Source organism: Capricornis sumatraensis, chromosome 15 (genome assembly GCF_032405125.1).
Source record: "Capricornis sumatraensis isolate serow.1 chromosome 15, serow.2, whole genome shotgun sequence".
NCBI classification, from domain to species: Eukaryota; Metazoa; Chordata; class Mammalia; order Artiodactyla; family Bovidae; genus Capricornis; species Capricornis sumatraensis.
The window spans coordinates 23881158-23900436 of record NC_091083.1 but is presented as its reverse complement, the minus strand read 5'-3'; the positions used below and the strand labels follow the sequence as shown (position 1 = coordinate 23900436).

At 38.0% G+C, this 19279-nt stretch overlaps 1 protein-coding gene across 1 annotated transcript in view; it reads right to left on the bottom strand.

The window, feature by feature from the left end:
* The window catches only part of MALRD1 (MAM and LDL receptor class A domain containing 1), a 590849-nt gene that overhangs the window by 357616 nt on the left and 213954 nt on the right, over positions 1-19279 (bottom strand). The window contains exon 24 of the mRNA XM_068987706.1: positions 18881-19094. Coding sequence (XP_068843807.1) covers positions 18881-19094 — 214 coding nt within the window. The remainder of the gene's footprint in view (positions 1-18880; positions 19095-19279) is intronic.

Sequence of the window (19279 nt, the reverse complement as noted above, 5' to 3'; positions counted from 1 at the left end):
TGTCTATAAGGAAATGCCCTAGGAGATTTCTTCTCTAGGGTAGGGAGCTACATGAAGATGGCTGTCATCCAGTTTGGCTTGATTCTTCTTAAGGTGGCATTGTTCATCATTTAACTCTGTTCATCTGAATTATGAATGTCCAACAGATATCAATTTGCTGCACAAAGGAAGTACGTTCTTCACAGTTGCCAAGAGACAGAATATGATCAATCTTATAAATTATATCCCTCACTGAGAGATTTCAAAATATACTAGCATATTAAAAGCTCCACGAATTCCCACAATATAGAAACTCTCTTTATATAATGAAGTCTATTCCCAACTTATTTAACTAAGGAATCCTTTTACTTGCTTATTTAGAACTATGAACAACTTTAGAATACTATACTGCTGATAATGCACACAGCAAGGTTCACAAATCCTAATAAAAACAAACCAGCTATAAAAATGGTACAGATGAACCTATTTACAAAGCAGAAATAGAGATACAGATGAGAACAAAAATATGGACAAAAAATATAGAGAACAAAACTACGGACACCAAGGGAGGGAAAGGGGGGTCAGATGAGTTGGGATTGACATTTTATACTACTATATATATAATAGGTAACTAATGAGAACCTACTGGATAGCACAGGAAACTCTATTCAATGCTCTATGGTGACCTAAATGGGAAGGAAATCCAACTAAGAGGATATTTATATATATATATATACACACACAGTTGATTTGCTTTGCTGATGACACCACCCTTATGGCAGAAAGCAAAGAATTAAAGAGCCTCTTGATGGAAGTGAAAGAGAAGAGTGAAAAAGTTGGCTCAAAGCTCAACATTCAGGAAACTAAGATCATGGCATCTGGTCCCATTACTTTATGAAATAGATGGAGAAACAGTAGAAACAGTGTCATACTTTATTTTTGGGGGCTCCCAAATCACTGCAGATGGTGACTGCAGCCATGAAATTAAAAGACGCTTACTCCTTGGAAGGAAAGTTATGACCAACCTAGATAGCATATTCAAAAGCAGAGACATTACTTTGCCAACAAAGGTCCATCTAGTCAAAGCTATGTTTTTTCTAGTAGTTATGTATGGATGTCAGAGTTGGACTATAAAGAAAGCTGAGCACCAAAGAAGTAATGCTTTTGAACTGTGGGGGTAGAGAAGACTCTTGAGAGTCCTTTGAACTGCAAGGAGATCCAACCAGTCTATCCTAAAGGAAATCAGTCCTGAATATTCATTGGAAGGACTGATGCTGAAGCTGAAACTCCAATACTTTGGCCACCTCATTCGAAAGAACTGACTCACTGGAAAAGACCCTGATGCTGGGAAGGATTGAAGGCAGGAGAAGGGGACGACAGAGGATGAGATGGCTGGATGGCATCACTGACTTGATGGACATGAGTATGAGTAAACTCTGGGAGTTGGTGATGGACAGGGAAGTCTGGCGTGCTGCAGTCCATAGAGTCACAAAGAGTCGGACAGGACTGAGTGACTGAACTGAACTGATAAAGCAACTATACTGTGACATTTTTTTTTTTTTCAAAACTAGCAAAAAAGCAAACTTAAAGAAGTTAGTTTTCACCAGTTCTGAGTGGGGCACTTTCCTTGGGGAATTGTATTTGTTTCTTAGGGCTGCTGTAACAAGGTATAACAAAGGGGGTGGTTTTAACAACAGAAATTGACTCTCTCTCAGTTGCTCAGGTTAAAGATCTGAAATCAAGGTGTCAGCGGCACCATGCCCTCCCTGGTATGGGAGGCGTATCCTTTCTTAGGTCTTCGTCTTCGTAAGCATACAGGTAGTTATCGGCAATCTGAGCGTGCCTGGCCCTGTCCACACCACTCCACTCACAAGGCATTCACCCTGTGTGTCATCACATCCTGTTCCCTCTGGGGGTCTCTGCTCCTACTTCTCTCTTCTTACAGGGACACCAATCACCGGGTTTGAGCCCACCTAATCCAGTATGACTTCATTTTAATTGGCTACATCTGCACAGACTCTGTTTCCATCTAAGGTCGCATTCACAGACCTGATGAACGTGAGTCTGAGTGAACTCCGGGAGATGGTGATGGACAGGGAGGCCTGGCGTGCTGCGATTCATGTGGTTGCAAAGAGTCGGACTCGACTGAGTGACTGAACTGAACTGTATTATAATTCAATAAAAAGAAAATAGAATGTCATTTCCATATTTCATTTTATGTCCCACCATATTAAGCAGAATCACAAATAGTACAAATAATAATATTAGTAATGGATATTTTTGACATGATCTTGATTTTACTGGGAATATTTCCATTGTTTCCTTCTTTAATTTGATAGACCATTTTTAACTTAAAGTAACACCATTCTGTATATATTATAAGAAATGGTTGTTAAATTTCAGAGAATATTTTCAGCACCTATCAGTTTACTGTGACAATTTTTAGTGACTTGGTTACATTAACAGTCTGTTACATTAAAACATTTTTGAAATGTAAGATTCTCATCTCAAAGTATATGATTGTTACATTACTGAATTTAGTTTGCTGGTGTTTTAAGTTTTGCACATTTATATTCACAAGGAGGTTTAACTTTCATTTTCTTTTTCTAATTTCTGGAGTCTTCATTATCAGTGATATATTAGCTTCATAAAATAAATTCTGTCATTTCATATGGTTGGAATAGTTTATTTGGACTTTATCAATTCATTTAAAAATTGATAGAACTCAGCAGTAACTATCCCAGGAGACAAAATCGGAGGACATTTGTTGATAACTTTATTTGATACTTAATGGTCTATTCAGGTTTTCTGCTTCATTAGTTTGATTTTGGTCATTTTCCTGTGAAAAAACTAACCATTTCATTGACATTTTCAAACTAGCACAGTTATTAGTTTCCATATACTTGTTAATTTCCCTTAAGCAAACCTACATTTGTATGTATTTTTCCTTTTTTAAAATAAAAAAAAATTGGTGTTTTGTCTACTTTTAAAAATTACATATTCTTGTATTTATCACTTGAATTGGTTTTGTTTCCAAGTTAATATTTCTTTCTCTTGATTGTCTTAATATGACGTTATCCTTTGCAATATTTTATTTTGAAACAATTTCAAGCTTATAGAAAAGTTATAAGAATTGTATAAGTATTTTCTGTCTACTCTTTAACTTGATTCTTATATATCTACATTTCCCTATTTGTCTATCTATATATGCATATGCATATCTATATAAGAATATCAGAAAAATCTGAAAGTAACTTAGAGATATAGCATCACTTCATTAATATTTTCATGTGTCTTTCTTGTAAACAAAGATGTTTTCTTACATAACCACAGAAAAACCACAAAACCAGAAAATGTGACTTTAATACTAATATCTAACGCACAGTTCATATTTCAATTTGTCAAGTATTCTGCCTAAGTCCTTTATAGTTATCTTTCTCCTTGGTTCAAAATCTAATCCAAGTTAGATCACACATTGTATTAAGTTGTCGTGAATTTTATTTTCTTGTCTATAAGAGTTTTTCATCCTTTCTTTTTCTTCCTTTGCCTGGATATGTTCCATGAGGCCAGGCCAATTATTTTAGCAAGTACTTGAATTTGGGTTTGTCTGAGGAATCCTGGTGATTAGATTCAGATTATGCATTTTAACAGAAATACACAAGAAGTTTCATTCAGCCATGAAATTAAAAGATGCCTGCTCATTGGAAGGAAAGATATGACAAATCTAGACAGCATATTGAAATTCAAAGATATCACTTTGCTGACAAAGGTCCGTCTACTCAAAGCTATGGTTTTCCCAGTAGTCATGTATGGATGTGAGAGTTGGACCATAAAGAAGGCTGAGCACCGAAGAACTGATGCTTTCATGTTGTGGTGTTGGAGAAGACTCTTGAGAGGCCCTTGGGCTGCAAGGAGATCAAACCAGTCAATCTTACAGGAAATCAATACTGAATATTAATTGGAAGGACTGATGTTTAAGCACCAATACTTTGGCCACCTGATGTGAAGAGCTGACTCATTGGAAAAGCCCCTGATGCTGGGAAAGATTGAAGGCAAAACGTGGGGGGAGGGCAGAAGATGAGATGGTCATATAGCATCACCTACTCAATGGACATGAATATAGCAAACTTGGGAAATAGGGGAGAACAGAGAAGCCTGGTGTGCTACAGTCTACTGGGTGACAAAGAATCAGACACTACTTAGCGACTGAACAAGTGTGAAGGATAATCTATTGATCTATATGATCAATACATACAATATTAACTGTATAAACTAACTGAACTTTATACCATCAATGAATAGGTAAAAATCAAACTTTTAAATATAATTCTATTTGCAATCCTTTAAAAGTGAAACGCGTAAGTACAAATCTTATAAAATATGTACAAGACTTACAAGCTGAAAACCATAAAACATGGGTGAAAGAAATCTAAGTCTTAATAATGCAGAGACAAATGGCTCATGGATTGGAACACTCATCCTAGAAAAGTCTTATTTCTCCCAAACTGATATATGTGTTTAATAAAATTCTTTCACTTTTGATAGATATGTAGATGATTTTTAAAAAAATGCAAAAGCCAGGCCAAAGAAACTGGAATAACTGACGCTATTTAGTTGAAAAATAAAATAGAAGGACTTGCTCCACCTAATTTCAGGCTTTATGGTAAAGTTTTAGTTCCTAAGACCACGTGGCATTGATGAAGGAACAGACATATGGATCAATGGAGCAGAATACAGAACCCAAAAATAGCTTCACACAAGTACAACCAACTAATATTTGACAAATATGCAAATACAGTTACAGGCAGGGAGGTCAGTTTGTTAATGGTGATGAAGCAACTGGATAACTATTTGCAAAAAATTAAAAATTTGCCCTAAATCTCACATCTTCTATAAAAACTAACAAAATGGAGCATACATTTAAATGGACAATATTAATACTATACTTTTAGAAGAAAAAAAGAGAAAATCTGGAAAAACTCAGTGAATTATTTTTACCATATCAAAAGCATTATCCTAAAAGGGAAAGATCAATACACTGGACTTCATCAAAACAAAACTCCTTACTCTTTACTGCCACTAAGTGCCACACTATGTAATGTGCCACTCACACCAGCCAAAGGACTTATATCTATAACATATTAAGAACTGTGAAAACTCAGCAGTTTGAAAAAAATGTGCTTAGAAAATGGGCAAAAAAGACACGAAGAAACATCTCACCAGACAACAGAAAGATGACAGAGGAACATGTGAGAAGATGTTAAACACCACGAGCGACTAGGGAAAATGCAAATAAATATCGTGATGAGATATTCCATACCAACAAGAAGAGCAAAATAAAAATAAAATAGTTACAATACCAAATGCTCACAACAATGTAGACAAACCGATCTCTCACACATTGCTGGTGGTTACATAAAATGAGATAGCCACTCCAGAAAATGGTACTCTGTGGAACTATGTACATTCCACATAGTGGAATATTAGGCAGCAATAAAAAGGAACAAATAAACACACAGCAACTTGGATGGCTCTCAAGGGGGTTATGCTGCATGAAATTGAAAAAACAGTCTCTAAAGGTCACATGGTATATTTACACATTTACATAACTTTCTCAAAATGACAAACTATGAGGTAGAGAACGAAGCAGTGTGTTCCCAGGTTTGGAAGGGAAGAAGTACATACAACTGTAAAGGGAGAGCTCAGGGGAGATTCTTGTGGAGATGGAAAAATTTAATTACATGGATGATTGCAGGAATTTCCACACATAATAAATTGCCAGAGAACTATACATACACAATAAACCAATGTCAGTTTCCCAGTCTTGATACTATATGTTACATAAACTGTAACCACTGAGGGAAACTGCATGCAGGCTAATAGAATTTCTCTCTCATACCTACGTAACTTTTCCTATTAATTCATTAATATTTCAAAGTTTAAATTTCAAAACGTTAATGACGTGTGTCAATTATTATTGAGCTATATCATTATATTGTGATGTGATATCCTTTCTATTGCCTTGTTTTGTTAAAATAATGGTAATAAATTCTACAAATACTTTCCAAACTGTTTCACAGACACAAAACAATTGTTCTACAAAGAGCATATTTGGTTTCCATACTAAAAAAATTGGGGGCATAAGGTATTGGGAAAAATTCCATTTATAGTATCAGCTTTTTGAAAATTCACACTGCAGGATCCAGAGAAACCCCTCACATAGAAGTTTGTCTTCTCTGAAATGCAGTACTTGGATGCAATCTCAAAAATGACAGAATGATCTCTGTTTGTCTCCAAGGCAAACCATTCAATATCACAGGAATCCAAGTCTATGCCCCAACCAGTAACTCTGAAGAATCTGAACAGTTCTATGAGGACCTACAAGATCTTTTAGAACTAACACCCAAAAAAGATGTCCTTTTCATTATAGGGGACTGGAATGCAAAAGTAGGAAGTCAAGAAACACCTGGAGTAACAGGCAAATTTGGCCTTGGAATACGGAATGAAGCAGGGCAAAGGCTAATAGAGTTTTGCCAAGAGAACACACCGGTCATAGCAAATACCCTCTTCCAACAACACAGGAGAAGACTCTACACATGGACATCACCAGATGGTCAACAATAAAATCAGATTAATTATATTCTTTGCAGCCACAGATGGAGAAGCTCTATACAGTCAGCAAAAACAAGACTGGGAGCTGACTATGACTCAGATCATGAACTCCTTATTGCCAAAATCAGACTTAAATTGAAGAAAGTAGGGAAAACCGCTAGACCATTCAGGTATGACCTAAATCAAATCCCTTACAATTATACAGTGGAAGTGAGAAATAGATTTAAGGGCCTAGATCTGATAGATAGAGTGCCTGATGAACTATGGAATGAGGTTGGTGACACTGTACAGGAGACAGGAATGAAGACTATCCCCATGGAAAAGAAATGCAAAAAAGCAAAATGTCTGTCTGGGGAGCCCTTACAAATAGCTGTGAAAAGAAGAGAGGTGAAAGGAAAGATATAAGCATCTAAATGCAGTTACAAAGAATAGCAAGGAGAGATAAGAAAGCCTTCCTCAGTGGTAAATGCAAAGAAATAGAGGAAAACAACAGAATGGGAAAGACTAGAGATCTCTTCAAGAAAATGAGAGATAATAAGGGACCATTTCATGCAAAGATGGACTCAATAAAGGACAGAAATGGTCTGGACCTAACAGAAGCAGAAGATATTAAGAAGAGGTGGCAAGAATACACAGAACAACTGTACAAAAAAGATCTTCACAACCAAGATAATCACGATGGTGTAATCACTCACCTAGAGCCAGACATCTTGGAATGTGAAGTCAAGTGGGCCTTAGGAAGCATCACTACTATCAAAACTAGTGGAGGTGATGGAATTCCAGTTGAGCTGTTTCAAATCCTGAAAGATGATGCTGTAAAAGTGCTGCACTCAATATGCCAGCAAGTTTGGAAAACTCAGCAGTGGCCACAGGACTGGAAAAGGTCAGTTTTCATTCCAATCCCAAAGAAAGGAAATGCCAAAGAATGCTCAAACTACTGCACAATTGCACTCATCTCACACACTAGTAGAGCAAAGCTCAAAATTCTCCAAGCCAGGCTTCAGGAATACTTGAACCGTGAACATCCAGATGTTCTAGCTGGTTTTAGAAAAGGCAGAGGAACCAGAGATCAAATGGCCAACATCCACTGGATCATGGAAAAAGCAAGAGAGTTCTAGAAAAACATCTATTTCTGCTTTATTGACTATGCCAAAGCCTTTGACTGTGTGAATCACAATCAACTGTGTAAAATTCTGAAGGAGATGGGAATACCAGAGCACCTGACCTGTCTCGTGAGAAATCTGTATGCAGGTCAGGAAGCAACAGTTAGAACTGGACATGGAACAACAGACTGGTTCCAAATAGGAAAAGGAGTACGTCAAGGCTGTATATTGTCACCCTGCTTATTTAACTTCTATGCAGAGTACATCATGAGAAACTCTGGGCTGGAAGAAGCACAAGCTGGAATCAAGATTGCTGGGAGAAATATCAATAACCTCAATTATGCAGATGACACTACCCTTATGGCAGAAAGTGAAGAGGAGCTAAAAAGCCTCTTGATGAAAGTGAAAGAGGAGAGTGAAAAAGTTGGCTTAAAGCTCAACATTCAGAAAACGAAGATCATGGCATCTGGTCCCACTACTTCATGGGAAGTAGATGGGGAAACAGTAGAAACAGTGTCAGACTTTATTCTGGGGGGCTCCCAAATCAGTGCAGACGGTGACTGCAGCCATGAAATTAAAAGACGCTTACTCCTTGGAAGGAAAGTTATGACCAATCTAGACAGCATGTTGAAAAGCAGAGACATTACTTTGCCAACAAATGTTCATCTGGTCAAGGCTATCGTTTTTCCAATGGTTGTATCTGGATGTGAAGTTATACTCTGAAGAAAGCTGAGCACCAGAGAATTGATGTTTTTGAACTGTGGTGTTGGAGAGGACTCTTGAGAGTCCCTTGGACTGCAAGGAGATTCAACCAGTCCATCCTAAAGGAGATCAGTCCTGGGTGTTCTTTGGAAGGACTGATGCTAAAGCTGAAACTCCAGTACTTTGGCCACCTCATGTGAAGAGTTAACTCATTGGAAAAGACTCTGATGCTGGGAGGGATTGGGGGCAGGAGGAGAAGGGGACGACAGAGGATGAGATGGCTGGATGGAAATACCGACTCGATGGACATGAGTTTGGGTGAACTCTGGAGTTGGTGATGGACAGGGTGGCCTGGCATGCTGCAATTTATGGGGTCGCAAAGAGTCGAAGAAGACTGAGTGACTGAACTGATGACTACCTGATTTTGTAATTTGGAAAATATTATTCAATTCATGTCACTTACAAAACTGAGTTGGTGAGAGTGGGGATCAGTGTCAATAATTTTGGAAAGACAATGAAAGCTTCCTGAGCTCCAGTCACTTTACTACAGCCTGCAAATAATAAATTCCTGAAGCTTAAGATAGCTGATCCTTTCCAGAAGGATTGGTTTATTAACATTATGATACCTGACCTACTTTCTAACATAATCTCCCACAGAAAACAAAAGCTATTCATAGTGCGTGATGAATAAAGTCTCTGAAAATATACCAGTTGTTTTCAAGGTGATGTTAAGTTTATGAAAGTTCATGTTGGGAGTATATATTTATATATTATATATTTATATATTCTCTCCCACTTTTATCCATTCAAAAATCTTTTGTACTTACTCTAATGCCCATTCTCACTGTGAATGTTTAGGTACCTATTTCTCTAGCTAGACAAGAAGCTCAACAATTCATGTAATATCTTATTTTTCTTTGTTTTCACTCCAGGTCAATTATATTAATGTTAGAGATGCCCAGTGTTTACCAAATAAATAAATTAAAAGGAAATGTCCAGTATGCAAGGCTAGGTCAGTGGTTTTTGATGCCCATGATGGTGGACACTGTTGCACTCTCATAAAGGCAGTCTACACCTTTAAATTCATTTTAGACACAACTGAGCACAAATTCTGAAATGCTCAAAAGTTTTAGGTGAAGCACTGGATACTGATGGAGACATAAGCTTCATAATATAACCTTGTGTGTGTATGTGTGAGTCACTCAGTCATGCCTGACTCTTTGTGACCCCATGGACTGTAGCTCACCAGGCATCTCTGTCCATGGAATTCTCCAGGCAAGAATACTGGAATGGGTCTCTATTCCTTTCTCCAGGGCATCTCTTCAACCCAGGGTTTGAACCCAGGTCTCCTAAATTGCAGGCAGATTCTTTATCATCTGAGCCACCAGGGAAGCCCCAATATAACCTTACAGTGAGTAAAACATTCAGTTCAGTTCAGTTGCTCAGTCGTGTCCAACTTTGCAACCCCGTGATTCGCAGCACGCCAGGCCTCCCTGTCCATCACCAATTCCTGGAGTTCACTCAAACTCACGTCCATTGAGTCCATGATGCCATCCAGCCATCTCATCCTCGGTCATCCCCTTCTCCTCCTGCCCTCAATCCCTCCCAGCATCAGAGTCTTTTCCAATGAGTCAACTCTTCGTATGAGGTGTCCAAAGTACTGGAGCTTCAGCTTTAGTATCATTCCTTCCCATGAATATATCAGGACTGATCTCCTTTAGGATGGACTGGTTGTATCTCCTTGCAGTCCAAGGGACTCTCAGGAGTCTTCTCCAACACCACAGTTCAAAAGCATCAATTATATATATATAATCAAACAGTAGCCCCTTCTCCCTCCAACATTCATCAGTTTACTTAAAGAGAGAAAGAATTCTGCTATAACAAATGAGAAAGTACATTCAGGATGTAAATGAGTCAACTCAAATGAAGGATAACTGTTTAGGGGAATTACAGTCATACATTCACAGAAACCAAAGGAAATTGTTGGTGATGTGGAAATGATACTGAAAGGGGTATGTTTTGGTTATTGCTGGCTTTTAAAACATTCTTTAATTTAAAAAAAAGAAATCATTCTATTATAGCAAATATCACTCAGCTCAAACCCACTGCTTTTTCATTCTTTATTTAAATGTCAATTTCTCAGTGAGAACTTCTCTGATGGCCCTGTTTAAAACTGTAACCATCACTACAAGCATTTTCTTTCTCATTTTTCCCTATTTCACTTTTTTGACAGAGCACTTATCCTTATTTTACTGCATTATTTTATTTACTCTGTTTTGTCTGTGTCCACCTACACTACCACCATCCATAATGGAAGCTCCACGAGAGCAGGAAGTTTGTCTGTACTGTTCATAGCATTGATCCAAATAGCTAGAAGAAACCCTCACACATGATAGATACTTAATAAATATTTCTGAATAAACACACAAATGTTTATTCTTTAAAATTTCTTAAAATCACCAGTAAATTATATCAGGCAATTAAATATATATACAGCCATTAAATCTTGACTAGAGTATGAATGAATCAATTAAATTCATTAAAATATACAGAATCACTTTCAATATTTAAAACATTAATTATTGCCCATATATAAATCCTGATATATTTGTATATGTCAATAAAGAATAAAATCATAGCTCTCCCCTCACCAGAAAACTTTTTCAAATGTTTGTCTGTTTAAATGAGTGTTTCTCGAATTTTAGTGTGTATATATATACATATTTGTTAAAATGCAGTTTACAATCTATAAGGCTGGGGTGGAGCCTGAATTCTAATAAAAATTCTATTTGTCTGTGGACCAAAATTTGAGTAACTGAGTTAGGGAAATTTTCAGCAGTGTTAAATTGCACATAAATGTAATATTAAAAAATGATATTTTTGAAAACATTGCATCCAATAAGAAAAAATGTGTTTAAATATATTGGAATGAATTTAGTAAGGCTACTATTAAGTAACTGAGTATAAGAATTTGATTTACTGTTTATCACCAAGTGTCTAACAGTTGGTGTTCTTTCACCAAGAGGGAACTCTAATGTGAACTATGGACTGTGGTGATAATGACAACTCCAGTGTAACAAATCAACCCTCTGGTAGGCAACATGTTAGTCAAAGGGAGGCTGTGCATGTATGGGAGTTGGTTTTGCTGCGAACATACAAGTCCTTTAAAAATAAATTCTACTGAAAATTTTAAAAGACAGCTTACGGAATGAGAAAAAAATATTTGCAAATCATATATTCAATAATGGCTTAATATCCAGAATATATAGATAACTCCTTCGTCCGAGGTTGGGGCGGTGGCCAGGAGGACACATCCCGCGTTTGAGATCAGGGGCAGCCAGAAGCAGCCACAAGCCACCTCACGCCCGAGGCCAGGGGCAGCAGCTGGGAGGAGCAACCCGAGGAGTGGTGGCTTCCAGGCACAGGAGGGCCCTAGAGTAGCTATCCCACGTTGAAAGTCAGGCGGTAAGGAGATATCCCTTGTTCAAGGTAAGGAGCAGCAGCTGTGCTTTGCTGGAGCAGCCGTGAAGAGATACCCCATGCCAAGGTAAGAGAAACCCAAGTAAGATGGTAAGTGTTGCAAGAGGGCATCAGAGGGCAGACACACTGAAACCATACTCACAGAAAACTAGTCAATCTAATCACGCTAGGACCACAGCCTTGTCTAACTCAGTGAAACCAAGCCATGCCTGCGAGGCAACCCAAGACTGGTGGGTCATGGTGGAGAGGCCTGACAGAGCGTGGTCCACTAGAGAAGGGAATGGCAAGCCACTTCAGTATTCTTGCCTTGAGAACCCCATGAACAGTAGGAAAAGGCAAAATGATAGGATACCAAAAGAGGAACTCCCCAGGTCATTAGGTGTCCAATATGCTACTGGAGGTCAGTGGAGAAATAACTCCAGAAAGAATGAAGGGATGGAGCCAAAGCAAAAACAATACCCAGTTGTGGATGTGACTGGTGATAGAAGCAAGATCTGATGCTGTAAAGAGCAATATTGCATAGGAACCTGGAATGTCAAGTCCATGAATCAAGGCAGATTGGAAGTGGTCAAACAAGAGATGGCAAGGGTGAACGTCGATATTCTAGGAATCAGCAAACTAAAATGGACTGGAATGGGTGAATTTAACTCAGATGACCATTACATCTACTACTGTGGGCAGGAATCCCTCAGAAGAAATGGAGTAGCCATCACGGTCAACAAGAGAGTCCGAACTGCAGTACTTGGATGCAATCTCAAAAACGACAGAATGATCTCTGTTCGTCTCCAAGGCAAACCATTCAATATCACCATTATCCAAGTCTATGCCCCAACCAGTAACGCTGAAGAAACTGAAGTTGAACGGTTTTATGAAGACCTACAAGCCCTTTTAGAACTAACACCCAAAACAGATGTCCTTCTCATTATAGGGGACTAGAATGCAAAAGTAGGAAGTCAAGAAACACCTGGAGTAACAGGCAAATTTGGCCTTGGAATGCGGAATGAAGCAGGGCAAAGGCTAATAGAGTTTTGCCAAGAAAATGCACTAGAAATAGCAAACAACCTCTTCCAACAACACAAGAGAAGATTCTACACATGGACATCACCAGATGACCAACACCAAAATCACATTGCTTATGATTATACAGTGGAAGTGAGAAATAGATTTAAGGGTCTAATCTGATAGATAGAGTGCCTGATGAACTATGGAATGAGGTTCATGACACTGTACAGGAGACAGGGATGAAGACCATCCCCATGGAAAAGAAATGCAAAAAAGCAAAATGGCTGTCTGGGGAGGCCTTACAAATAGCTATGAAAAGAAGAGAGGCAAAAAGCAAAGGAGAAAAGGAAAGATATAAGCATCTGAATGCAGAGTTCCAAAGAATAGCAAGGAAAGATAAGAAATCCTTCTTCAGCGATCAATGCAAAGAAATAGAGGAAAACAACAGAATGGGAAAGACTAGAGATCTCTTCAAGAAAATGAGAGATAACAAGGGACCATTTCATGCAAAGATGGGCTTGATAAAGGACAGAAATGGTCTGGACCTAACAGAAGCAGAAGATATTAAGAAGAGGTGGCAGGAATACACAAAACAACTGTACAAAAAAGATCTTCACGACCCAGATAATCATGATGGTGTAATCACTCACCTAGAGCCAGACATCTTGGAATGTGAAGTCAAGTGGGTCTTACAAAGCATCACTACAAACAAAGCTAGTGGAGGTGATGGAATTCCGGTTGAGCTGTTTCAAATCCTGAAAGATGATGCTATGAAAGTGCTGCACTCAATATGCCAGCAAATTTGGAAAACTCAGCAGTGGCCACAGGACTGGAAAAGGTCAGTTTTCATTCCAATTCCAAAGAAAGGCAATGCCAAAGAATGCTCAAACTAGTGCACAATTGCACTCATCTCACATGCTAGTAAAGTAGTGCTTAAAATTCTCCAAGCCAGGCTTCAGGAATACGTGAACCGTGAACTTCAGTGATGTTCAAGCTGGTTTTAGAAAAGGCAGAAAAACCAGAGATCAAATTGCCAACATCCACTGGATCATGGAAAAAGCAAGAGAGTTCCAGAAAAACATCGATTTCTGCTTTATCGACTATGCAAAGCCTTTGACTGTGTGGATCACAAGAAACTGGAAAATTCTGAAAGAGATGGGAATACCAGACCACCTGACCTGCCTCTTGAGAAATCTGTATGCAGGTCAGGAGGCAACAGTTAGAACTGGACATGGAACAACAGACTGGTTCCAAATAGGAAAAGGAGTACGTCAAGGCTGTATATTGTCACCCTGCTTATTTAACTTCTATGCAGAGTACATCATGAGAAACGCTGGACTGGGAGAAACACAAGCTGGAATCAAGATTGCCGGGAGAAATATCAATAACCTCAGATATACTGATGACACCACCCTTATGGCAGAAAGTGAAGAGGAGCTAAAAAGCCTCTTGATGAAAGTGAAAGAGGAGAGTAAAAAAGTTGGCTTAAAGCTCAACATTCAGAAAACGAAGATCATGGCATCCGGTCCCATCACTTCATGGGAAATAGATGGGGAAACAGTAGAAACAGTGTCAGACTTTATTTTTTTGGGCTCCCAAATCAGTGCAGATGGTGACTGCAACCATGAAATTAAAAGATGCTTACTCCTTGAAAGAAGAGTTATGAGCAACCTAGATAGCATATTCAAAAGCAGAGACATTACTTTGCCGACTAAGGTCCATCTAGTCAAGGCTATGGTTTTTCCTGTGGTCATGTATGGAAGTGAGAGTTGGACTGTGAAGAAGGCTGAACGTTGAAGAATTAATGCTTTTGAACTGTGGTGTTGGAGAAGACTCTTGAGAGTCCCTTGGACTGCAAGGCGATCCACCCATCCATTCTGAAGGAGATCAACCCTGGGATTTCTTTGGAAGGAATGATGCTAAAGCTGAAGCTCCAGTACTTTGGCCACCTCATGCGAAGAGTTGACTCATTGGAAAAGACTCTGATGCTGGGAGGGACTGGGGGCAGGAGGAGAAGGGGACGATCCAGGATGAGATGGCTGGATGGCATCACAGACTCAGTGGACGTGAGTCTGAGTGAACTCCGGGAGTTGTTGATGGACAGGGAGGCCTGGCGCACTGCGATTCATGGGGTCGCAAAGAGTCAGACACGACTGAGCGACTGAACTCAACTGAACTGATAGATAACTCCTACAACTCAACAATGCAAAAGTACACAATCCTATAAAGAAAAGCACAAAGGACTTCAATAGACATTTATCCAAAGAAGACATGCAAATAGCTATTAAACACAAGAAAAGATGATTCAAACTGTTAGTAATTAGGGAAGGACAAATCAAAACCACAGTAAGAGTCTGCTTCATACACATTCTGCTAAGTCGCTTCAGTTGTGTCCAACTCTGTGTGACCCCATAGACAGCAGCCCACCAGGCTCCTCCGTCCCTGGGATTCTCCCGGCAAGAATATTGGAGTGAGTTGCCATTTCCTTCTCCAATGCATGAAAGTGGAAAGTGAAAGTGAAGTTGCTCAGCCATGTCCGACTCTTAGTGACCCCATGGACTGCAGCCACCAGGCTCCTCTATCCATGGGATTTTCCAGGCAAGAGTACTGGAGTGGGGTGCCATTGCCTTCTCTAGAATGGTGATAACTTTAAAACAGGGGGGAAGGGGAATAAGTATCAGCTAAGTCCAAGATCACCTTTGGGTTATAAGATAAACACTAGGGCTGTAACACAAAACATGATGACTATAGGTAGGACTGCTGTATGGTATATTTGAAATAAAGAGATTAGATCCTAAGTGTTCTCATTGCAAAGAAAAAAGGTTTTTTCCCCTTCTTTTTTTTGTACCTATCCTAAGCTCCCTAATATTGCAATCTGTTCTCCATTTTTTATCTCCTTTAATTTACTCTATAGTTTCTCCTACAAAATATATCATTTACCACCTTCTGCCACACTCTGTAATATATATGCACACAAACACACACGTTCTGTGACTTTTGTCTTCTCTACTTCTCTTGCTCATTCTTGATGGAGTCTTGAATATGTTATCAGTCTTTCCAAATTCTCTCTATCTGACATTTGTGTTCTATTCCATTAATTTGTATTGCAAGCTAATTAATTTCTAATGTAAGAATTTAAGTACATAAAATTTTCACTAAGCACTTTCTTATCTAAATATCATAGCTTTTTTTATTGCATTATTGTTATTATTTATTTAAAACATATTCTGGCTTTTACTATAATTTTTTGGGGGGAGCCGTGGGTGATTAAACATGTTTTTCTTTTAAGTAACAGGGATTTTTCTAGTTTTTGCCTTAGAACTGATTTCCACATTAATTCAAAGGATTAATCCATGTCACTTTAATCCACTTAAAATTACTGATATTTACTTAGTGTTTAATAATTTTGTATGTCCTTGAAATAGATGTCTGCAGTTGAGAAATACAGATTATTAATACAAGTGCCCATAAGTTCAGATTATTAAATAATTATGCTGGTCAAATATCCTGTATCTTTGCTAATCACAGTTCAGAATTAAATTATTTTGAGTTTCCCTGAGATACTCTTAGTTGTGTACCAACAATAAATATGCTAATTGGAATATATAGGAAAACAACATGACAGTTTTGTAAGGAGCCTCTAAACCAATGGGAAAAAACTGTTTAAGATTTCAGATTTCTCAGATACACAAATCACTTTATTTTTGACTATGTTCTTTATTTTATAATATTTTATATCATAAAATAAAAAGTAATATTTCAACTTTCAGCCAAATTTCACTTTCTGAGCCTATACTGCCCTATGGAAAATTAAAGCCACAGATACTTTGATTTATAAAAGATTATTTTATTTTCCTCCATCAGAAATAGTCTATGTCTTTAAGAAATAGAAACTCCAGTACTTTGGCCACCTCATGCGAAGAGTTGACTCATTGGAAAAGACTCTGATGCTGGGAGGGATTGGGGACAGGAGGAGAAGGGGATGACAGGATGAGATGGCTGGATGGCATCACCAACTCAATGCATGTGAGTTTGGGTGAGCTCCAGGAATTGGTGATGGACAGGGAGGCCTGGCATGCTGCAGTTCATGGGGTAGCAATGAGTCGGACACGACTGAGCAACTGAACTGAATTGATATAAAAAGAAATCACTTTCATGTAATAAGATCCAATATTGAAATGTGGGCTTTTTTTGTTTTTTGTTTTTTTAAGGTTTGCTGTAACTTGGTTATTTTTTCTAAGCAGCTGAAAAAATATTCTTCTTATGTAATATTGTGAACTAATTCACCTTTTTACTCCAGTATTACTGATATCATAGCCCATTCAAATCATAGAGAGACTGGGAAATTAGTTCACCAAAAAGCACCTTCTGATACAACTTTCTCTCCAAAGGCTTATAATGATTTTTGGCTTTAGTTTTCCATACAAAAGAGCTACCAAGAAGACAAATTCCAGTGCATTTCTCTGACCCTCTCAGTATATCAGTATCCCCTTCCAAGCACAGATAGAAGATGCCTAGAGATATTCATAACATTATTATCTAAGCACAAAGAGTAAAATTCAGCCAGAAATAAAATGTTACTGTAAACACTGAAAACAATGCACTAAATCATATCTTGGGAAAGATATAAATTGGCAACATTACAAATAAAATTCAAGAGCATAATATCTGTTCTATTTGACTGATAACCTAACAAATTTGTGAGATACTCATATGAAAATGACAATGAAGAAAATGGAAAAACATTCGATGCAGAAAATGACTAAAAATGCAGCAAAAAATATTCGTAAGATACAGATAAATATTAATTAAGAATATATGATTAGCCAAACAGTTTTGCTTGGTTTCTATATAAGTAACAATGGATATTATAAGACATAATCCACAATTGAGGAAACAGTTATTGGATAGAAACAAGACTTGTACATCAATAAGATCTTTGGTTTTCCTAAGACTCAGCTGCACATAGAGGTGGTATGGTACTATAGCTTTGGCAAAGCAGTGAATCATAAACCAAAGTACCTGGAAACTTGGATCAACTCTGCCAGTGCCAATTTTATGAAATTTGACCTAATCTCAGCCATTCTTATCAGCAGCTTTATCCATGGAATTCACTAATAATTAATACCTTTCCCCCTTACCCCTTGGGTTTCTGTGACGACCAATTGGAGATTAATAGATAAAACGGCCTTGAATGTTGAAAGTTGTATATAAACATGAGCTCTTATTATACTGAAGTTGTTCTTGTGATTCCAGATTTGGTTTCAAGAGGCAAAAAATAAAAAAGATCAAACTGAAACACACTAGCCCTGAAATTATTACTAGTAATAGTGGAATAATTTGTCAGCCTCCATTTTGACAATTTGTATTCCCCTCATTTGCAATGAAATGAGGCAACAATGGACTCTGTTGCACCGTTTCACGGACTTCCCTGGATGAGCACACAAGGCCCATTTAGCTAAGGATGGTTTAATAGGTGCTGTTTATTATAAGTTGATCTCTTATAACAATATTACACAGCTGATATATATTTCCCTTAGGAGATAATTTTATACACTATCTGGATATTGATTTTTTTTAATCCACTTCTCCCAGATCATAATTGACTCAAGGGAAAGATAATTCCCAGAAATACATCAAAGCATCAAGGCTCGTCAGCCCTGCAGGAGTTGGCATTGATGGATGTTTGGCTTGTTGTCTTCTCCAAAATTTATTTCATGAAGAAAACACATGTTTCAATTCAGTTTGTCTTTGAAGACATCTGTTTTCCAGTTAACCTCCAATTCTTCACACACAAACACAAAGTCACTGACTAGTTTCAAATGACTAAAGTAAATTAAGTATTGCATTTAGAATCATTAAAATGTATTTGAATGGTTAAACCACCTTACTTGCCTAGGCTTCTCCAATTATTCTCTGTATTTTTCAAAAATGAGCCCACTGCAGGGAAGGAGGCTATAGAGATAAAGATGACAGGAAGGAAGCAGAAAACGTGCACTCACCACAGATGAAAGGAGTCTCATCTGAATTATCAGCACAGTCATTCACAAAATCACATAGCTTGTCCTTGGCAATGCAGTGCTTGTTAGCGCACGTGAATTCTTGAGCAGTACATGTTCTGTTTGCACTTAGAAGTGGGGAACAATCTTGAAAGGAAATATCATCCACTGCTACATCTCCTATGTAACTGATACCACGTTTTGCCCTGAAGATAATCTTTAAAAGAAAAAAATAAAACAACTGAAAAAAAACAGCACCAATAGACTGAATCAAAACCTGGGCGACTGGGATGAATGTACATATACTATCGATGCTGTTGTTGTTTAGTTGCTAAGTCATGTCGACTGTTTTGCTACCCCATGGACTTCTCTGTCCATGGGAGTTCTCAGGCAAGAATACTG